This window comes from Carassius gibelio, chromosome A7 (genome assembly GCF_023724105.1).
Source record: "Carassius gibelio isolate Cgi1373 ecotype wild population from Czech Republic chromosome A7, carGib1.2-hapl.c, whole genome shotgun sequence".
Classification (NCBI taxonomy): domain Eukaryota; kingdom Metazoa; phylum Chordata; class Actinopteri; order Cypriniformes; family Cyprinidae; genus Carassius; species Carassius gibelio.
The window spans coordinates 19,711,969-19,730,054 of NC_068377.1; the positions used below are offsets into that span (position 1 = coordinate 19,711,969).

At 37.2% G+C, this 18,086-nt stretch overlaps 2 protein-coding genes across 2 annotated transcripts in view; one reads left to right on the top strand and one right to left on the bottom strand.

Moving 5' to 3' along the window:
- Positions 1 to 32: 32 nt before the first annotated feature.
- On the bottom strand, positions 33 to 3,950 carry LOC128016739 (origin recognition complex subunit 6). The gene is made up of 7 exons (XM_052601452.1): positions 3,675 to 3,950; positions 3,458 to 3,584; positions 2,587 to 2,750; positions 2,415 to 2,504; positions 1,970 to 2,079; positions 1,048 to 1,134; positions 33 to 787 (listed from the first exon to the last, which is right to left on the bottom strand). Exons 1-7 carry the CDS (start codon positions 3,737 to 3,739, stop codon positions 657 to 659), a joined length of 774 nt encoding a protein of 257 aa, XP_052457412.1. The 5' UTR covers positions 3,740 to 3,950; the 3' UTR covers positions 33 to 656.
- A 164-nt stretch (positions 3,951 to 4,114) lies between these two features.
- Positions 4,115 to 18,086, top strand: part of LOC128016733 (vacuolar protein sorting-associated protein 35-like) — a 31,152-nt gene continuing 17,180 nt past the window's right edge. The window contains exons 1-8 of the mRNA XM_052601444.1: positions 4,115 to 4,249; positions 8,901 to 8,999; positions 9,166 to 9,262; positions 9,438 to 9,561; positions 16,249 to 16,431; positions 16,694 to 16,907; positions 17,676 to 17,759; positions 17,922 to 18,031. Coding sequence (XP_052457404.1) covers positions 4,247 to 4,249; positions 8,901 to 8,999; positions 9,166 to 9,262; positions 9,438 to 9,561; positions 16,249 to 16,431; positions 16,694 to 16,907; positions 17,676 to 17,759; positions 17,922 to 18,031 — 914 coding nt within the window. The 5' untranslated portion in view covers positions 4,115 to 4,246. The remainder of the gene's footprint in view (positions 4,250 to 8,900; positions 9,000 to 9,165; positions 9,263 to 9,437; positions 9,562 to 16,248; positions 16,432 to 16,693; positions 16,908 to 17,675; positions 17,760 to 17,921; positions 18,032 to 18,086) is intronic.

Here is an 18,086-nt window from a genome sequence, read left to right on the forward strand (position 1 = left end):
TTTCCCGTGTAATACAGACTGTCACAAATTGCCCAGATAGAATTAGTGTTTATTCAAGAAATAAAAATCCCAGAGAAACTGAGAAAACTAAACCGTGTCAAGAATACACATTTTATTAATATTAAAATCAAACCGAAACTGTAAGCAGATGAGCCAATCCTTATTGAAACAAACGGATAACACCCAGAAGAGCTAACATACACCACCTATGAGATTTTTCAAAAGTGATTCAAAGCAATAGCACAGAACACTGCGAGAAATAAAATCATATGGTCCCCAGACATAATCACCCAAATCATGTTGGATCAAACAAACATTAACACGCAAACTAAATGAAGGTAAAATACTACAATCTAAAAATGCGTTAACCAAGTAAGGAACTTAACACTTAGCAAACCTTTATTAAACACAGGCACAATATTAAAGCGGTCATATAAAAAGTAACCATCTTTGCACAGTGAAATGGCAATAAATCAAAAGGATAATAAAAACTGCCTAAATTCCTCTGGAAATGTCTGAATTTGAATGAAACTATGAAACCAGAAGAAGGCAGACAACTACTCTTCGTAACAGAGTATTAAATCCAGCTCAAAGGTCCCGTTGACATTATGCAGAACCATTATTAAATAAAATGGAAACATAAAACCTTACAGAGGTCAAGAATCTAGTGGCTTTGCTTTTAATGCATTTTCAAGGATTTTTCTTTTCCACTCTTCATAATTTTTTGTCTCTTCTTCCTCTGTCTTCTCAACTCGCTCTTGTTTAGGGGATGTTGAAATCTTTCCATCTGGAAAAAAACACACAAAAAAATAATAATATTTTCATATCATCAAACATGACATGTTCTGCCTATTATTAAATATTACATATAGAAATATTAATCAGTCTTATTACTGAGAGAAAACTTTTTCCAGAGCTTGAAAACATGCTGATGAACCAGAAAAAGTTATGTAAATGTGCACACACTGTATATAAGGGCAGCTGATGTGTAGAAAAATTATTTGTCATTATTTGTTAAAAAAAAAAAAAAGCAAATGGCTTTCTTACCGTCTTCTTCTGTTTCTAGTATTTCAGTGAAAGTCTTCTGCCTCTTTTGAGCAGTTTTGACTGGTTTCTCCGTAGATGTAGGTCCATCTGAGGGTACAGGGACATATCAGACTGAGGGCCCTATTCTAACGGTCTAAAGTGCACGGCGCAGGTGCACTCATGGCATGCCCGAATCCACTTTTGGTACTTTAACGATGGGGAAATGGGTGTTTTTTTTTAGCGTAATGTGAAATAAACCAGTCAGAATCTCCCATTCTCTTTAAAAAACAAATTTAAATTTTATTTTTCATTTTTAAAAATGTTTGTGTGCTGCTGTGCGTCCTTGTTTGTGTAATAAGCAGCGTCTACGTGCATTGTGCACCCGTCTATATGCACATATTACTAACACGCTTTAAGTAACAAAGAAAAAATATTGTACCAAATTTTTTAGACCAGCATGCTTATGGGCACACAAATGGGTGCAAATGCATTTGCTATTTAAACAACTCAAACAGCGCAGGATGGAAAAATGAGAAGTGCGTCTGGCTGAAACACTTGTGCTGTGTCTTGCGCCGGGTGTATGACGGGGCCCTGAAACTTCAATAACTACTTGAGAACAAACAAGCTGCTCTTTGATGCTGAACTGCACAAAAAAAATAAACAGTCTAATTATGATATGTCTGTAGCCATCGCAACCAGTGAAATGGGTTTCTTTATGACAGATCTCTTTGAAGCAATATCTCTTTATTTAAAAAAAAAAAAAAAAAAAAAGGATTAAGGATTAAAAGGATTAAACGTTGTGCAACTTCAATTACAACATCTTTGTTAAACATGAAAGTCAGACCAAGATCTCCTACAAAAAAATGCTTTTATGCCTTTATTAACTTTAATTAGTCAACGTATCATTTTCCAAAAAGCTTTTGTTTGAAGGGGTCACACTTACTGCAGATCTCCTGTCCGAATTTCTGAAACTGTGTGCACAGCCGGTCAAAGATCCCCTTCTTTGCTCCAGATGAAGAAGCCAATTTCCTGTCAGCTCTGATTTTCATGCACCTTCAAACAGGAAGGACAGAACCAATTTATTTTTCCATCTTCAGTAATGAATGTTAACCAGTTGCAGTTTAGATTTGGAGATTTCTGTGGATTGTTGGCATGCATAAAATCTTTTTGACCCATCTGGGAGCCTTTATTTATTTAATGCACTTCTCATAGCTTCATATTAAAGTACTTATGGCCTTACACTGGCACTATGAAGAGCGTTATCAGGGTCTCAAGAGACAAAAGAGCTCAAAATCTAAATTAATATCTAATGTGATTGTCAAATACACAATCTTCCGACAATTTAAGTATTTCTCAATGACGATGACATTACAGTGTCCTATACTCACTTGCATGCTGCATACAGAGCTGCTGTGGTAAAGAGAGGCTTAGACAGGTCAAGGTCTTGTTGCTGAGCAGCGGGCAAACTGGTCTCATAACTGCTCCAACAAATACATAATGTAGGTTTAGATCAAGTCATTCGATTAATCTCGACTGCACTGATGCAATGTGAAGACTCACCGCTGAAGGATCTGAGAGGCCACTTTAACTGCTTCCAAACAGCCGTACTGCACTGCAAGATCTCGGAGACCCAGGTTTGACTGCAGGCCCAGCATGCACTCCATAGACTTCAGATTACTGGAGTACACCTTAGGACTCAGTCCGGATAGTTTGATGGCATACTCCTATCCAGCAGAAAGTTGAAAGAGTATTCAGTAAATATTCGCAAGCAAATAGACACACTACTCCATATGCTTATGATTCGTTCAATTACTACATATGCTAAGTTCAATGGTTATTGTGTGAGAAATATTTTTAACAATAACAGCTGTCTCCACTGCATGTCCACCACCACAGACTATTTTGCCCCAATCTCTCTTTTTGCACAAGTCAATCAATGGACAATTATTCTTTATATTAAATATGAGATGCATGTAGAAAACTGAATATTTGTTTCCATTGCCAACCAGGCTGTAATTGAGACTAAATGATCGCAAAAAAGTGTTTAAATATTATTTGTGTACATTTTGGATAAATAAAGGGGTAGCTATAACATTAGCTTGGCAAAGCAAACTAATAGGTTATTTATTTATAAACAATTAATTCCAATGAAGAAAGCTAACGTTATTTAATTCAATACATAATTTGAGATTAACAAATTAACGTTACACAAGTTTCCTTTGATGCCACAGAAAAGAAAAGCAAATAGACAAATACATTGAGATAGCCTACAGGGTGTAACAGTAAAAGATAACTGGAACATATACATATTTCCATTACATAATATTACATAATGTAGTAATTCAAGTGCGTATGTGTGTCACTCTGTACATGTATAAGTAACATGTAACTTACTACAATCACATCACACAGTATGGGAAGTGGATCTTGCCTTGTCTAGAGGAAACTTCAGTGAAGTCGCTGCCAACTCGAGGCAGATAATGGCCTTGCTGGTGGCTGTCACAGAACCCAGTCCAACACACTTCACTTGAGATAATCGCATGTATTCCTCTGCTTGACTGAAAATAAGCGATCACAGTTAGTTGTTGTTCACTTCAGATTGAACCAAAGAAGCGACTGGTCTCTCTACCCTGTCACACTAAACTTACCTCAATACTTTAACAGCTGTTATCCCGATCTTCGAAGCAAGCTTACGAAATAGGTCTTTATCCATTTGTAAAGTCGTTTGGATCTTAGATCTCTCTAACCGAAACACAGTAGACTCCTCTCAGCAAACTTTACTCACACCAACTGATTTCGCGCGAAAACGAACACGTGTTACTCCAGAGATAAACGTCAAGCCCTTCCATTGGTGGATCAAGAGCTGGGCGTGGACAATCTCGTTCGAGTAAAATAAGCATAAACCTTTATACAGTCTGTTGTTAACCACTTTTTAGTATTCGTCAATGGTAACGTTACTACATATGGCTTAGCGAAGTGCAACGATATTAAATGCTTTTTTCTTCAATTTTTAAACAAATATAATGACAGTCCGAGTATTTTATAGTAAACGTGTTTTAATTATTTTAGTCGTCTCTACAGGGCTTGCTCTCTGTCTCAGGGCGTGCTGTGTGTTGTGAGCGAGGAGCAGAGCTCGTCATGAGGCGGAACAGCGGCAGTCACGTGACGCGTCACACTCACGGGGGGTCATCCAGTGTTTCCTCGAACATACCTAATAATCATGGTAAGATATAAACCATCATCGTATGTGTATTATGTGTGCTGGGGGATTTATATGCGCCATTAAGGTGTTTAAACCAGTGATTGTGTGAGAGGGGCACGGAGATCTCTTGGCGGACTGCTACGCGAAGTGAAGATAGCCGTTAGCATTAGCAATTGGGATGCGGAGGCCTACATGCACTTAATCATTCTTGTTTATTTCCTCTGTGTTGTTTTATTCTACTAACTTAGCGGTTTGTTATTTGGCATCTGGGTCTAGTAGACTTGCAGCCGTTATGTTTTCCTGTCATTACAAACCACTAATCTGGTGCAAAATTAGCTACTTTGAACTGCTAATTCTGCTAGTTTTAGCCTTGTTATTTCTTTACAGTTCTTTTTACGATGTATCAAAATTATTTTTTCATTGTTATCATGTATCTGAGATACTTTTATATGCAGCGCTTTGCTTATGTGTGTGTTACATGTAGTTGAATAATGGAAATTGTTTTATTAATACGGTGTTTGGTCACGGGTTAAAGCAGACGCTAATCTGTTAAATATTTTACTGATCACCATAACTCTTCTGCAACTGCTGTTCTCCACGTGAAGTATAACAGCCTAGTACTGAGTCGTTTGGGACTTTATATAGCTATATAATCATTGATAATCTCGTAAATACTGGCATTTATTATGCACATTAACAGATTTATGTAATGGCACGGTTTCAGTTCCTCAATTTATAGTTACTGAAGTTTTATTGAAAAACATATTTGGTAATGTCAGTGTCACATGACTTTCTAGCTGTAGAGCTATACTTCATGTAGCTGTACTGTATTTCATTTTAAACTATTTTTGCACAGTTATGCACAGTGGTTTTGTGACTTCGTATTTCTAAAATATGCTTAAAATATGCTAAAAGGACAAATCAATTGAAATGAGCTAGGCTGACATGTAATTAAAAATAGCGAGAAACATTTTTAAATACGAACCGCTACACTTGGGATTAAATTTTTAGAGCAGCGATGTATTTTTAGAGCAGCAAGGGGAAAGTTTTTTTTTTTTTTTTTTTTTTTTTTTTTTTTTAGCAAGAATGCATTTAATTGATCAAAAGTGACAGTGAAGACATTTTTAATGTTAAAGATTTCTTCTGTCAAATAAATGCTGCCCTTTTGAACTTTATATTCTTCAAAGTGCGTTGAAAACAAATGTATAATAGTTTCCACATTATTAACGTTTTCAATGTTGATAATATGTTTCTTGAGCACCAGATTAGTATTTATGAATGTTTTATGAAGAATCATAGAAGACTGGAGGGTCATTCTGGATAAAACTTTTAACTTTGGATTTTTTTTTTTCCTGAAGAAAGACAACCAGTGATGAAAGCCAAAATAACAAATGAATATTTACTGAGTAATCCACTTTGTTCAAAATACAATTGTATTTATATAGCACAGTAAAAACAACAGTAGTTGACCATCATGTGAGCGGGCGTTCAGTCTTCAACTGGCTGCAAGGAGCTGCCACTGACAGGTCATGTGACCTGCCAGTGGCTGGCTGGCAGCAACAATCAGCTGCCATTTGGGCACTTTATTTGTAATAAGCCTCTATCAAATGTCGACAACATAAAAGACTGGACCCATGAGAATATATTCATAATTATATTAGTGCTGTCAAAATTAGCGCGTTAACGCATTCGATTAATTTGAAATATTTAACGCTTAAAAAAAAAATAACGCAATTAACGCGGTTGCAGTTTTTTTTTTATTTCCAGTTGTGGCCTATGTGTGTTCAACGCGCAAAGAAATATGGATAAGACCAAGGAAGGACTTTTAGACGGAAAGTTTCAGTATAAAACTCTGCCGGATTACTCTTCAGTCTGCCACAAGAAACATTACTCTTCATTCAGTCTGCCACAAGAAACAGCAACATTAAAATCATGAACTCAAACGTCATTGTTTAAAAAAAAAAAAAAAACAATGACTCTAACAGTGCGTAAATCAGACCTTTCTGTAACGCTAACGTTAATAAGCTTAAACGAAAAATAACGAAATAATTGTGTAGCGGAGTATTTTTTGTACACAGTGCCGCGAACTGTCAATCACTCCTGTACGCGTGCATCACTGTCCTCCTCAGCTGCAGCAACTTGCGCTCTCTCTCTTCATCAAGCTTTAAAACAAAAAGGGGACAAAAAGATCATATTGTCTTTGTGCATAGGCTATAGATTAATTAGATAAATGAATATCTAAATTTGTGCCTTGCCGTCTACGGTATTTTTTTAGAACTTAGAAAAAAGATGCTGCAGCCAATGAACAGCCAGCGGGGGCTGCAGGACGACTCAACCTCCGCAGACAGTTTTTAATGTTTATCAGACAATAAATACTCAAGATTTTGCTTTAGTATAACTCACAACGAGTTTCACACACCTTCTCCGGCCACGTTGGGTTGTTGACACTTAACAGTGGGAAAAGCGACACATGCGCTATTCACTTGTATAACTTAAGGGTGAATGGGTAATGTAGTTTCTGCTCTGGGTGGGATGAATTAGGAAGCTTGCATTGTGAAGGGCGCTCTGAAAATCGGCAGTGCAGGTAAAAGATTAAAACCTCTTTTAAAACGGATGTCCAAATGAGCATACCGGTACGCTACAAGCACGTTCTGGGCGCACGGAGAGGTGGCGGTACGCTCAAGAGCTATATTTGGAAGTGGCGGTACTGAGTACCGGTGCATACTGGCCCACTTAAAGCACTGGCAATGACTATACTTTGGAATTTTTTTGCAGTCCACTTAGAATTCAACATGGAAATCATTTTTCTTTTTTATTGGCATTGATTGTTTTGAAATTCAAATGGTACTTACATGCCTGTGTTTTTATTTCTGTAATAAATATGGCTTTCAAGCCAACAGTTAATTTGGAGGATATTGATGGTTTATTGCAGGTATGTTGTTTACATGAGAAAATCTGTGTTACAAGTTAAACAAAAATTCCAATAAACAATCATATTTTGAATTTAAATAGTTTCTTTGTCTTGAGTTTACATTAATTATTTACATTTTACATTTACATATCCAAAAAATTTCAGTCTTTTAATTGCGATTAATCGCGATTAATCGCGATTAATTTTAAAAAATTGTGCGATTAATTAGTTAATTTTTTTTAATCGATTGACAGCACTAAATTATATATATATATATATATATATATATATATATATATATATATATATATATATGAAGCAGATTATCTTTTCCGTCTATGTGCGAATGCATGTAAACTACAAGCCTAGTTTACATTATAAGTAAGTTTAACACTCAAATACATTGCGAATATGGAAACATTTGGATTTCTGCTTAATGAGACATGGGCAGTAACCTCCAAATAAATTTAGCCAAAGCCGTTTGCTCGTCTTCGTCTGCATGCATGCACTGTCACAATCTAATGCATTGTATGCTGGGTTGTTTTAAACAAATAGGCTTACCGGAACACAAAAAATCAAGTTTTTCAGAACAGAATCCAGCAGGATCAAATTCATAATCTAATCATAATAATCACATGAAAATATTTAATGTGAGCAACATTGCTGCAGCAGTGCTGATGGAAGAAACCGGTTCACTTCACTTTGCTTCCTGCGCAGCACAGCCTAGTATTCTAGTATAGTCCTACACTTAACTTTTATTTGTTGCCTACAAAATAATGTTGCTTCACTAAATGTTTAGTTAAAGGGACAGTTCACCCAAAAATCATAATTATGTTATTAATAACTCACCATCCTGTCGTTCCAAACCAGTAAGACCTCCATTTAGAATATTTTAAAGCATCGAAAATACATTTTGGTCCAAAAATAGCAAAAACTAAGACTTTATTCAGCATTGTCTTCTCTTCTGTGTCTGTTGTGAGAGAGTTCAAAACAAAACAGTTTAGTGATATCCGGTTCGCGAACAAATCATTCGACATAACCGGATATTTTTGAACCAGTTCACCAAATCGAACTGAATCATTTTAAACGGTCCACGTCTCCAATACGCAAAAGCTGTTAACTTTTTTAATGTGGCTGACACTCCCTCAGAGTTAAAACAAACCGATATCCCGGAGTAATTAATTTACTCAAACAGTACACTGACTGAACTATTGTGAAGAGAGAACTGAAGATGAACATCGAGCCGAGCTAGATAAGAACCGTTTCTTTCAGACGGGTCCGATTCGAGAACCGAGGAGCTGACGATACTACGCATGTGTGATCGAGCGTGAAGCAGACTGACACACAGAGCATCTGAACCAAACTGATTCTTTTGGTGATTGATTCAGTGCTAGTGTTATGAGCGCAGGTAAACCGAAGGATTGAATGAAGGGCAATCATCGCCAATGACGCCATTACGTCGAGCGCAAAAAAAATGGTGAACCGTTTTCTTCAACTGGTTTATTGAATCGAACTGTCCAGAAGAACTACTGGTGATCCGAAAACCGATGCAAACGGTTCTTGACTCGTGAACGAGTAATTATCTGGCTCGGCTCGGTGTTCATCTTCACAGCAGTTCAGTCAGTGTACTGTTTGAGTAAATGTATTACTCCGGGATATTGGTTGGTTTTAACTCTTGAGTTTTTTTTTTTTTTTACTCCAGTTAAAAGTGATTGACACCTGATTCTAGGTTGATTGTTTGACCGCGTCTGTTTGTTCCAGCCTACCACACAGCAGTCGCCCCAGGATGAGCAGGAGAAGCTGTTGGATGAAGCTGTGCAGGCAGTCAAGGTTCAGTCTTTTCAAATGAAGCGTTGTCTGGTGAGTTAAGTACATGCAGGTTTACAGTGTCCGTAACATTTATCATTTCCATAGCAGTGTTATGCTTCTTGATTTTAATAATTAAAGTCAACCTAAATTTGATTGGCATTGCCCTATGAAAGCTGCACCCTTACTCTGTTGATGAACATTTATTTCCTTAATCCAGGACAAGAACAAGCTGATGGATGCACTGAAACATGCCTCAAATATGTTGGGGGAGTTGAGGACTTCTATGCTTTCTCCCAAGAGCTACTATGAACTCTGTATGTGTTTCCATTGCATTATGTGTTTAAATACAATAGCACAAACACATTTGCGATCTTAACATTAAGAATTTTCTAAAGAACAGTTTACTGCGCTGTTATTTTCTTTTAATAGCTTCTGTACGTGTCATCTGTAGAGATTTCATTTATTTATTGTACCAAATTCTTGTTGTAGACATGGCCATCTCTGATGAGCTGCATTACCTGGAGGTCTATTTGACAGATGAGTTTGCCAAAGGCCGCAAGGTTTCGGACCTCTATGAGCTTGTTCAGTACGCTGGGAACATTATCCCTAGACTGTGAGTATCTTAAGGAAGTCTCCCTAAATACTGTTACTGTAATTTTCAAGATTATGCCATTACACATTGGCCAACATTGTGACTATAAAATTATGCCATTAGAGCAGTCTGCATCCATTTTTTAATCTTGTTAAGATCCATAATTTCATGAGTATGCTGCACCTACTGTTCAATAGAAGTTAAGAAATTTCCCCTGCGGTTATTATGGGTGGCTCAATAGCGCGATATGCGGTATTACAGAGGTGTTTTTTTTTTTTTTTTTTTTAAATACATAATTTATCCTGATTTTGCTGCATACAAAGCTCTATCTTTGAGTTATGTAGCATATATTGTTGTTTTTTTAACTGACAGAGAGACACGTTTTAAAACATTGTTTTTTTATTGTTAAATGCCAAATAACAACAAGAACCTTTCAAATGTGATTGGATGAAAACCTTTTACATCGTTTAATTCAGGTGCGAAAAGAGTTAATATCTATAGCGCATGATCCCAGAGAGATTTGAGAGTGTAGGAGACAGTTTTAGTGAGAGGAGAGACACGTCCAGCTTTGTCCGAGAGCAAATGAAAATCTAGGCATGAGTGGAGAGATTCGCGCACGTACATTTCGTGCTACAATAATGCACTCTCTATATTTTTCAGTACAAGAACAGCATAACCTTATTTCATATGCATTTGTTGGAGTTTCCCTTTCAAATAAAAAATTATGAGAGAACAATCCTTATAGTGGGTAAAGAAAATAATCGCCTCCCTTTAAAATAATCTCATTTTGTTGCTTTGCAGTCAGAAATGGAAACAGACAAAAAAATATTTCTCTAGCTTTATTTATATAACATGTCAGAAAAAAAACAGTATAACCCCTCTCCTAAAAATGACATGCAAACTCAATCAGGTGTGGCTAATCACCTTCTCAATGGCGGCGCGGCGGCTTCACTTTAATGACGTCATGAGCAATCCAGTTTTATATTATAGATCAGTGATTTTAACCCCTTTTGTGCTTTACATGGCTGCTGTAGTTGCTAATTTGCACTGCTCTTGATAAGTTGCATTGGTGATTATGTAATTGAAAACTGGTTGTTCTTTAATTTGATCACCTGCAGAAACTTCTGCTCCCATCTACACTTTCATGGGATTGCGCCATGCCCTGTTTAGAAAATCTAGCCCAGTAACAACTGGAACAATTTCACTTTTGTGATTTTGTTGTATACTGGCTTTCAGAAAATCAGTCTTAAAAATAAGGACTTTGAGCAGTGTGGATTGGGAGAGAAAAAATGAGATGAGAGCGAGAGCACAGTTGAAAAGATGTTTGATTTTTGTAGAGCTCCTTTGTCACCTGCTTATCTTTAATGAGGAAATGTGTGCTGTAACAGATTGATGGAGTGCTTCTGTTTGACGAAAAAGTAAGCCATAAACAAGCAGAGCTTAAGTGAGGCAAGAAAGTGCAGCCACTGACAAGTGTTTCTACCACATAACAGCTGTGTTTTTCTACAGAAATAAACTGATTTCTGGGTTACTCCTTTGAGTGTGCCTTGTAATTATTGCCATAAGTTGTAAAATCAGGAGTTGGCTTTTATTGGGTGAGCCTGGGAGAGGCAGTGTCTTCTGGGGGGACTCAAGGCGCCTCGTTCAAATGCAGTGAAATGAGCACTCTAGTTCTGCCAGTGCCTCTCATTGAAGGAATTGTGCCCTTTTGGGTAACCTTATTTGTTTTTTCTGAGCAGCTCATTGTAGTGTTTCTTTGCCTCCTCACATTGCATTTGCTATCTTTCTATATGGGTTTCACCAGTCTCTCTCTTAAATTAAAGTCTCTTAACCTCTTAGAAACCAATACAGTTGATCTCCTTAAAAAGTCAAGCCACAAATGTTTATACAACAATAACATAGATAATATGAAAGGTCTGAAAATGTTTTGGGGAGTCCAAAGCCCCTTTCACACTGCAAGTTGGTCCCGTAAAATTGCCGAAACATCGCCTGCTTGCCTTTTGTGTGAACGCAAACACGTTCCAGGATAGATTCCGGGATTAATCCCATGTTGGGGACCTAGTAACATTGCCAGGTCCAGTCCCGGAACGAGCTCTGTGTGAACAAAAGCCAGAATTAATGCTGTAAAGGGTGTGTCGTAGTGATGACACACGTTATTGTGCGACCCTTTACCGGGTGTTTTGAAGGCAGTAGAGCCCGACCGATATGTATTTTTGGGGGCCGATGCCGATATTAACTCGAAAAGAGCCGATTTATAAGCCGATATTTTGATTTTGAAAATAAACTGGATATTAGACCCATTTCCTATATACTGCACTTACACAACATTCAATAGCAAAATATCTGCCTTTTCTATGTATGTGGGCTGTATAAACCATTTTCAAGAAGAGATTATGTAAAAAAAAAAAGCCTTAGATTATAGTCTCAATGACTAAACAATTGCACATCAAAAGTATATATATTTTTAATGATAAAAAAAACAGTCTGATTTTAAACATTTAACACTTTTACTTTCTTCCAGTTGAAGCTGGTTTTAACAGTCTGTGTGTGTACTGTAAATAAATTATAATACTAAAGTTGAAGTATTTGCAGAAGTAGTCCCACACTTTGCTGCTACAGCATTCACCATTTTAAGCCATCTGTAAGCAGAAAGAGAGACAGAGAAAGAATAAGCATGTGTATTAATAATATCACCATGTATCATTACTCATGTCATCATTAGAATTATAATAATAATAATAAACAGGGATCTCCTACATAGACAACACTCCTACATTTTTTATTTGTCAAGCAATCGGTATTACCTATTACCTACTTCTATTTAACAATATTACAAAATTTTCCTGTTATATCTTTAAAGCTGCTTTGAAACGATCTGTAAAAAAAAAAAAGCGCTTGTTCAGCTCACATTTCTTTACATGTCCCCTCTGGTTAATCATTTCTGACGCACCTACTCGAAGTTGAATGGTTAACGTTAGTGTCATGAACACACCGCTGTCAATTTTGAGAAGAACCACCTTCAAACAAGTTAATAGCAAGCATTTAAGGGGCCTGCTAAAAAGGAAGCTATATTAGCGTTAGAATAACATAGGGCTGTAGCTATCGAATATTTTAGTAATCGAGTATTCTACCAAAAATTCCATCGATTAATCAAGTAATCGGATAAAATGTGTTTTTGCTTAATTAAAGTGCAATATTAATTATGCAATAGAAAATAAGACTCCTGGGCCTCCTAAAATGAACAACTAAGTTTCCTTTTTTAGAATTTATTTTTATTTTTATTTTTTAAATGCATAGAATTAAATGCATACATGAAAAATAAACATTTAATTATCACCCATTGTTTCTGTCTGTACTTGTACTGTGAACAATGACAATAAAGTTGACAGATGAATTAAGTGCATTTAAGTGCCATTCAGTTGGGGTTTTAAATGAAGCTTTTTCTGAGATGCACATTAAACACATAAAACATTAATTTAATTTATCTTTTAATTATTGAAAATGTACTTAACGTTTTTGTAAACAAAGGGGATTTACTATAAAAAAATAAAACATGGAAGAAATGTTGTGTAATTAAAACTTTAAAAAAAAGTTTTTAGTGATAGGCTTTTGTACATTCTGCTGAACAACAGTCTTTAACTGGACTTTTATTTTGACGGGTTGGCGTACCTGTACAGTTCTGTGTATGTGATTTGATGCTGCTTTTACTCAAATCAAACGGTCAAATGCTCATGAAGTGACTGTCTGTGCAGTTCTGGAGATGTTGTTCATGTGTTCTCGTGATTATTCAGTGAGACAGCAGACGCTGAATTCACCGCGAGCTTCATGCGCGCTTCTGTGTGTTTAATGAATGAAGAGGCACTTCTGCTCCATTCATTAACAGAGACACGCAGAACATGCAGGATTCATATTTAAAAAGACTATTCCGGCTTAATATTTACAGATATTCGTCCATATCGTGATTTGATGTAAGTGCAATGACCTATTTTTAATGAATTCATTCAATAACATAACAGCTGTTGTTTTTTCGAGGCAAGCTGTACATAACTTCTAGTCATTGACTACATGCGCCCCCCCTGCCACAGTTACGCGGTCATTATGTGGCAAACACTGCAGATATATTTAGAATAAGTTAAACGCTAACGTTATAGAGCTCGGGCGTAGACGTCATGGAATGGTGCATTGTGGGTAACGGCGGCCATTTTAGAGGCATCGCAAAGCAGGTTTGTAATAAGATAATAGCCAGTCTCCAGAAAAAGTTATAGAACGTGACAAAAAAAGTTGCCTATACCTATACGGACAAACTTAATAATGAAGCCAAACAACGCTACTTAAAAAAAAAAAAAAGAGGTTGTAGGCGGAATCGATCCCTATGAACACATGAAAGTTTACCAAGCCTCAGTTTCCCTGATAATTTATCCTACCGGGTCTGTGGAGTGAGCGCTTACACCTCCGATCAATTTAAAAATGTCACTTTCACTTTTTAAAAAGTCACTGGAGGCTCACCTGCAGATCACAAATGGATCTGCAAATTAAACGTGGAGAAAACAATCTTTCTCACTAAGGAAATGTTAACATTAACCAAGCATCAGTGGTGACACACACACACACACACACACTTATCAGATTCTGCGAGCTATGAAGCTTGTCTATGCGGGTTTGTTACACTTCAGGAGTAATTACTCACCTATCATACTTGCAAAAATCCACTGTTTTCCTCCGGTAGTTCTTTAATCCGGTATAATATTGACGAACATTCACCTCAGACACAACCCACCATTCACCAAAACAAGACGCTTAACTTCCTATTTTGAAGTTTGTTCCAGTTTTTTTTATTTATTTTTTTTAAACAAGTTGTTCAAATTTGTTAAATACAGTCAGCACAAAAATATCAAAAAGCAAATTAAGTTCAGGATTGGGTCACAAGAAAATGTTTAAACAAAAAATACAGACACTAAACTGAGTCCCTTACTGGCCAAAAACTAGAGAAAGCGTAATGTGTTTGTGTCTGAGTTTGTGTGTGTGTATGTGAGAGAGAGAGAGAGAGACCATACACAACATGTCTCACCATAACTATGTATTATAATATTATCGAAGGTGATGGTTTCCCTCTGTACAGCGGCGACCCAAGCCATCTGACGCCTCTTGGTGATTTCAGACACCTTGTGTTTTTTTTCCAAGTAGGAAAATGTTGAAAACTAATATGATTCACGAGGCGTTTGCCCTGTCGATCATGAAACCGATTACAGCAGTTCACAATACAGCAATACTGAACCATTTTCCAAAAAATAATCAAAATTAATGACCAAATGACCAACGTTACCTAATGCCTACTATACAGTACATCTACTTCTGTACCGCGACTCCCACAATGCATTGCGACGTGACGCAACGATCCCGACCTCTATAGTTTGACCTCTTATTAACGTTCGCACTCTTCCACTGATAAACATGGTATTAGCTCTGTGGCTAATCTAATATAGCAATGCATTAGCGGCTGTAAGTGATGTTGCAGAATATTTATAAGTGATAATGATAGGACCGTTAGCTACTACTACCACATCATTGTATATACAGTGTATGAACTAAATCATTGATCGCTTTCTTCGCTAGTGGATTTCTGGCGCTGTTGTCAACTCTGGAGCTGCAGAACTCCCTCTGGTGGGCAAACTATGCAACACTCATAACATGAGTGAAGCATGAGACTCCGTTTCTCATGTTTCATCGGCCGTTATAAACGCCGATGCCGATTTAAATGCAATAAGCTCATATCGGCCGGCCGATATATCGGTCGGGCTCTAGAAGACAGATCATCGTTCGCAACAAAAAAAATGTGAAAACTGTAAAGAAGCAGAGATCAGTTCCTCACTATCTGCGCTGAAGCTGAGATCGTTCGACAGTTTAAGTCAAAGTTAACATGCCTAATGTTTTCGACTCGTACATTACACATCACATCCTGATGTCATGTGTCTTTACGGGACCTTTAAGGGTTGTGTGTGAAATCGGTTTAGCCTAAATAGCTCACCCTCTAAAATGGAGCATTGGAAAGCTTGATTACTTTTATTTAATAGGTCTGTTTATGAGATGTTGTTACATGTTAATTAAATGTAAGTCACTATGAAGTAATTTAGTGGAAAACATTAATGTATGCAAATTATAACATTTTAACTACGGTTTGATTTCCTGTATAGAACATTTCTAACATGTATACACACACACATATATTCCCAGCCTGATCACCACTCTTTTTTCTGAATGTAATATGGTATTAACATTTTGTATTTCATTCCCCTAAACATGTTTGTTTCAGAATTATTATAAAGTAACTACATCCAAATGTTAATTAATCTTAACCAAAGTGTAGCTAAATAAATTGTTCAAATCCTCTGAAATCAGTCAAGGCTCGTGGAATAGAAAGTGTTGCTTTTGTGCCTTGCTGCTTTTGTGCCTGTGGAATTTGCATTAAGCCTGACACATGTCTTTTATTTCACTTCAGTGTTTATATTGCTTATTTGCAAAAGATAAATCTTCTATGGTTCATGCTTTGAGTACATCCATCATTTTATTATGAGGCTTAATTAAATTGACTTTGAAGTTCTCTAATCTGACTTCAAGTACTTTAGTTATCTGGTACCTTCGTTTTTTCCACTTGTTTGCAGTCATTGAGTCATATTGCTTGTTAAATTCTCTCTCTCTTTGGTTTCTAAGGTACCTACTGATAACTGTCGGAGTGGTGTACATTCGCTCTTTCCCCCAATCCCGCAAAGACATACTAAAGGACCTGGTGGAAATGTGCCGTGGTGTGCAGCATCCACTCCGGGGCTTGTTCCTCAGGAACTACCTGCTGCAGTGTACACGCAACATCCTGCCTGATGATGGAGAGCAGGCTGAGTATGACACTCCGTATCTAATGGCTATGATTGCACCTCGAGTAGATCAAGAGTGTTGTGACTCACACTAAGCAATTTAAATGATGCCATAGCATAATCCTATGTGCTAAAATAGAATTTAATCCATTGCTAGAAAAGGCCTGTTTTTCCCACGTTTAGTGCTTAGGCAGCACTTAGACAGCTCTTGTCAAAATGATTCACTACAAATGTCATTATCTACCAAAGATTGAATAACTACCAATGTGCTCTTCTATTTGGTTTAGGGAAGAGATGACCGGGGACATTAATGACTCCATTGACTTTGTACTGCTGAATTTTGCCGAGATGAATAAACTGTGGGTGCGAATGCAGCATCAGGGACACAGTAGGGACCGAGAAAAGAGAGAGAAGGAGAGGCAAGAGCTGCGTATCCTCGTAGGGACCAATCTGGTCCGATTGAGCCAGCTGGAAGGCGTCAATGTGGAGAAGTACAAACAGGTGCGTTTCAGTGCTCCAGTGTAGATAAATCATCTTTCTCCAAAGCCCATAAATCTCTGTTAAAGGTTACGAAAGGGTGCAGTGAAATTAGATTTGACCTTGATTACCTGTTTATTTGTGGGAACCTCAAGTTAGCACTTAGCATAAATCACTGGGTAAAAGAGCCATTGATGGAACAACAACTGCGCAAGAGGTTACGACATCTTTTGGTAGTCCTCTGAAAGCTGTTTGTTAAAACACTCCACGTTCATGATCATGTGACGGGCTTAATATGTTTGCATTTGACTTCTGATTTCAAGCACCCATTCATATGTATAACAGTGGGCCTTGCAGGACAGCTTTTCTGATGTACTTTAAGCTTTTTAACCAGAGCTAAATGATCATTTTAGCTCAAAATCCTGTGATTCATTCCTCCAGCAACAGCTTACAGACTTGTGTACCTTGGTCACATGACTTTTAAATGCCCACTTATTTTTAGAACCACAATTGAGAGGATTGGGAAAATGTTGCTGAATAAAAACAGTATAAATGAACATTTTATCAAGTTATCCATATTATATTTGAATAGTTTGTAAAACAGACGAAAGTCATTCTCATTTTGAGCAATTTGTGAAGAAAAACATTCAAAAGTTCTTCAGATATATTGGTTTCAAAGCCGCATATACTGTAGGCAGAAATGTGTAGAATTGTTCTGTGATTTGCAGTCATCTTGTTTGCTAAAGGATTTGGCAGCGAGGCATGCTGTAAATAAATGTGGACTCCCCACAGATCGTGTTGTCTGGGATCTTGGAGCAGGTGGTGAACTGTAGAGACTCTCTAGCACAGGAATACCTCATGGAGTGCATCATACAGGTACAGAAATACCCCAAATTCACACCACATCCTGTTGTACCTGACCGGAGGAGTCTGTCTTTTAACATGCTTCCCATTTTCCCCAATTATTTTAAGTAGTCGCTGTGGGCATGTTAAAAGTTAACTCCCTCACATTTTTGTCTGCACTTTCCTTTTCTGCAGGTCTTTCCGGATGAGTTCCACCTGCAGACGCTGAACCCGTTCCTGCGCTCCTGTGCTGATTTGTGCCAAAACGTGAACGTCAAGAACATCATCATTGCCCTTATTGACAGGTGGATGTTATTCCAGTGATTCACTTCACTGTTCTGCTCGGCGAAAGATCTGTTA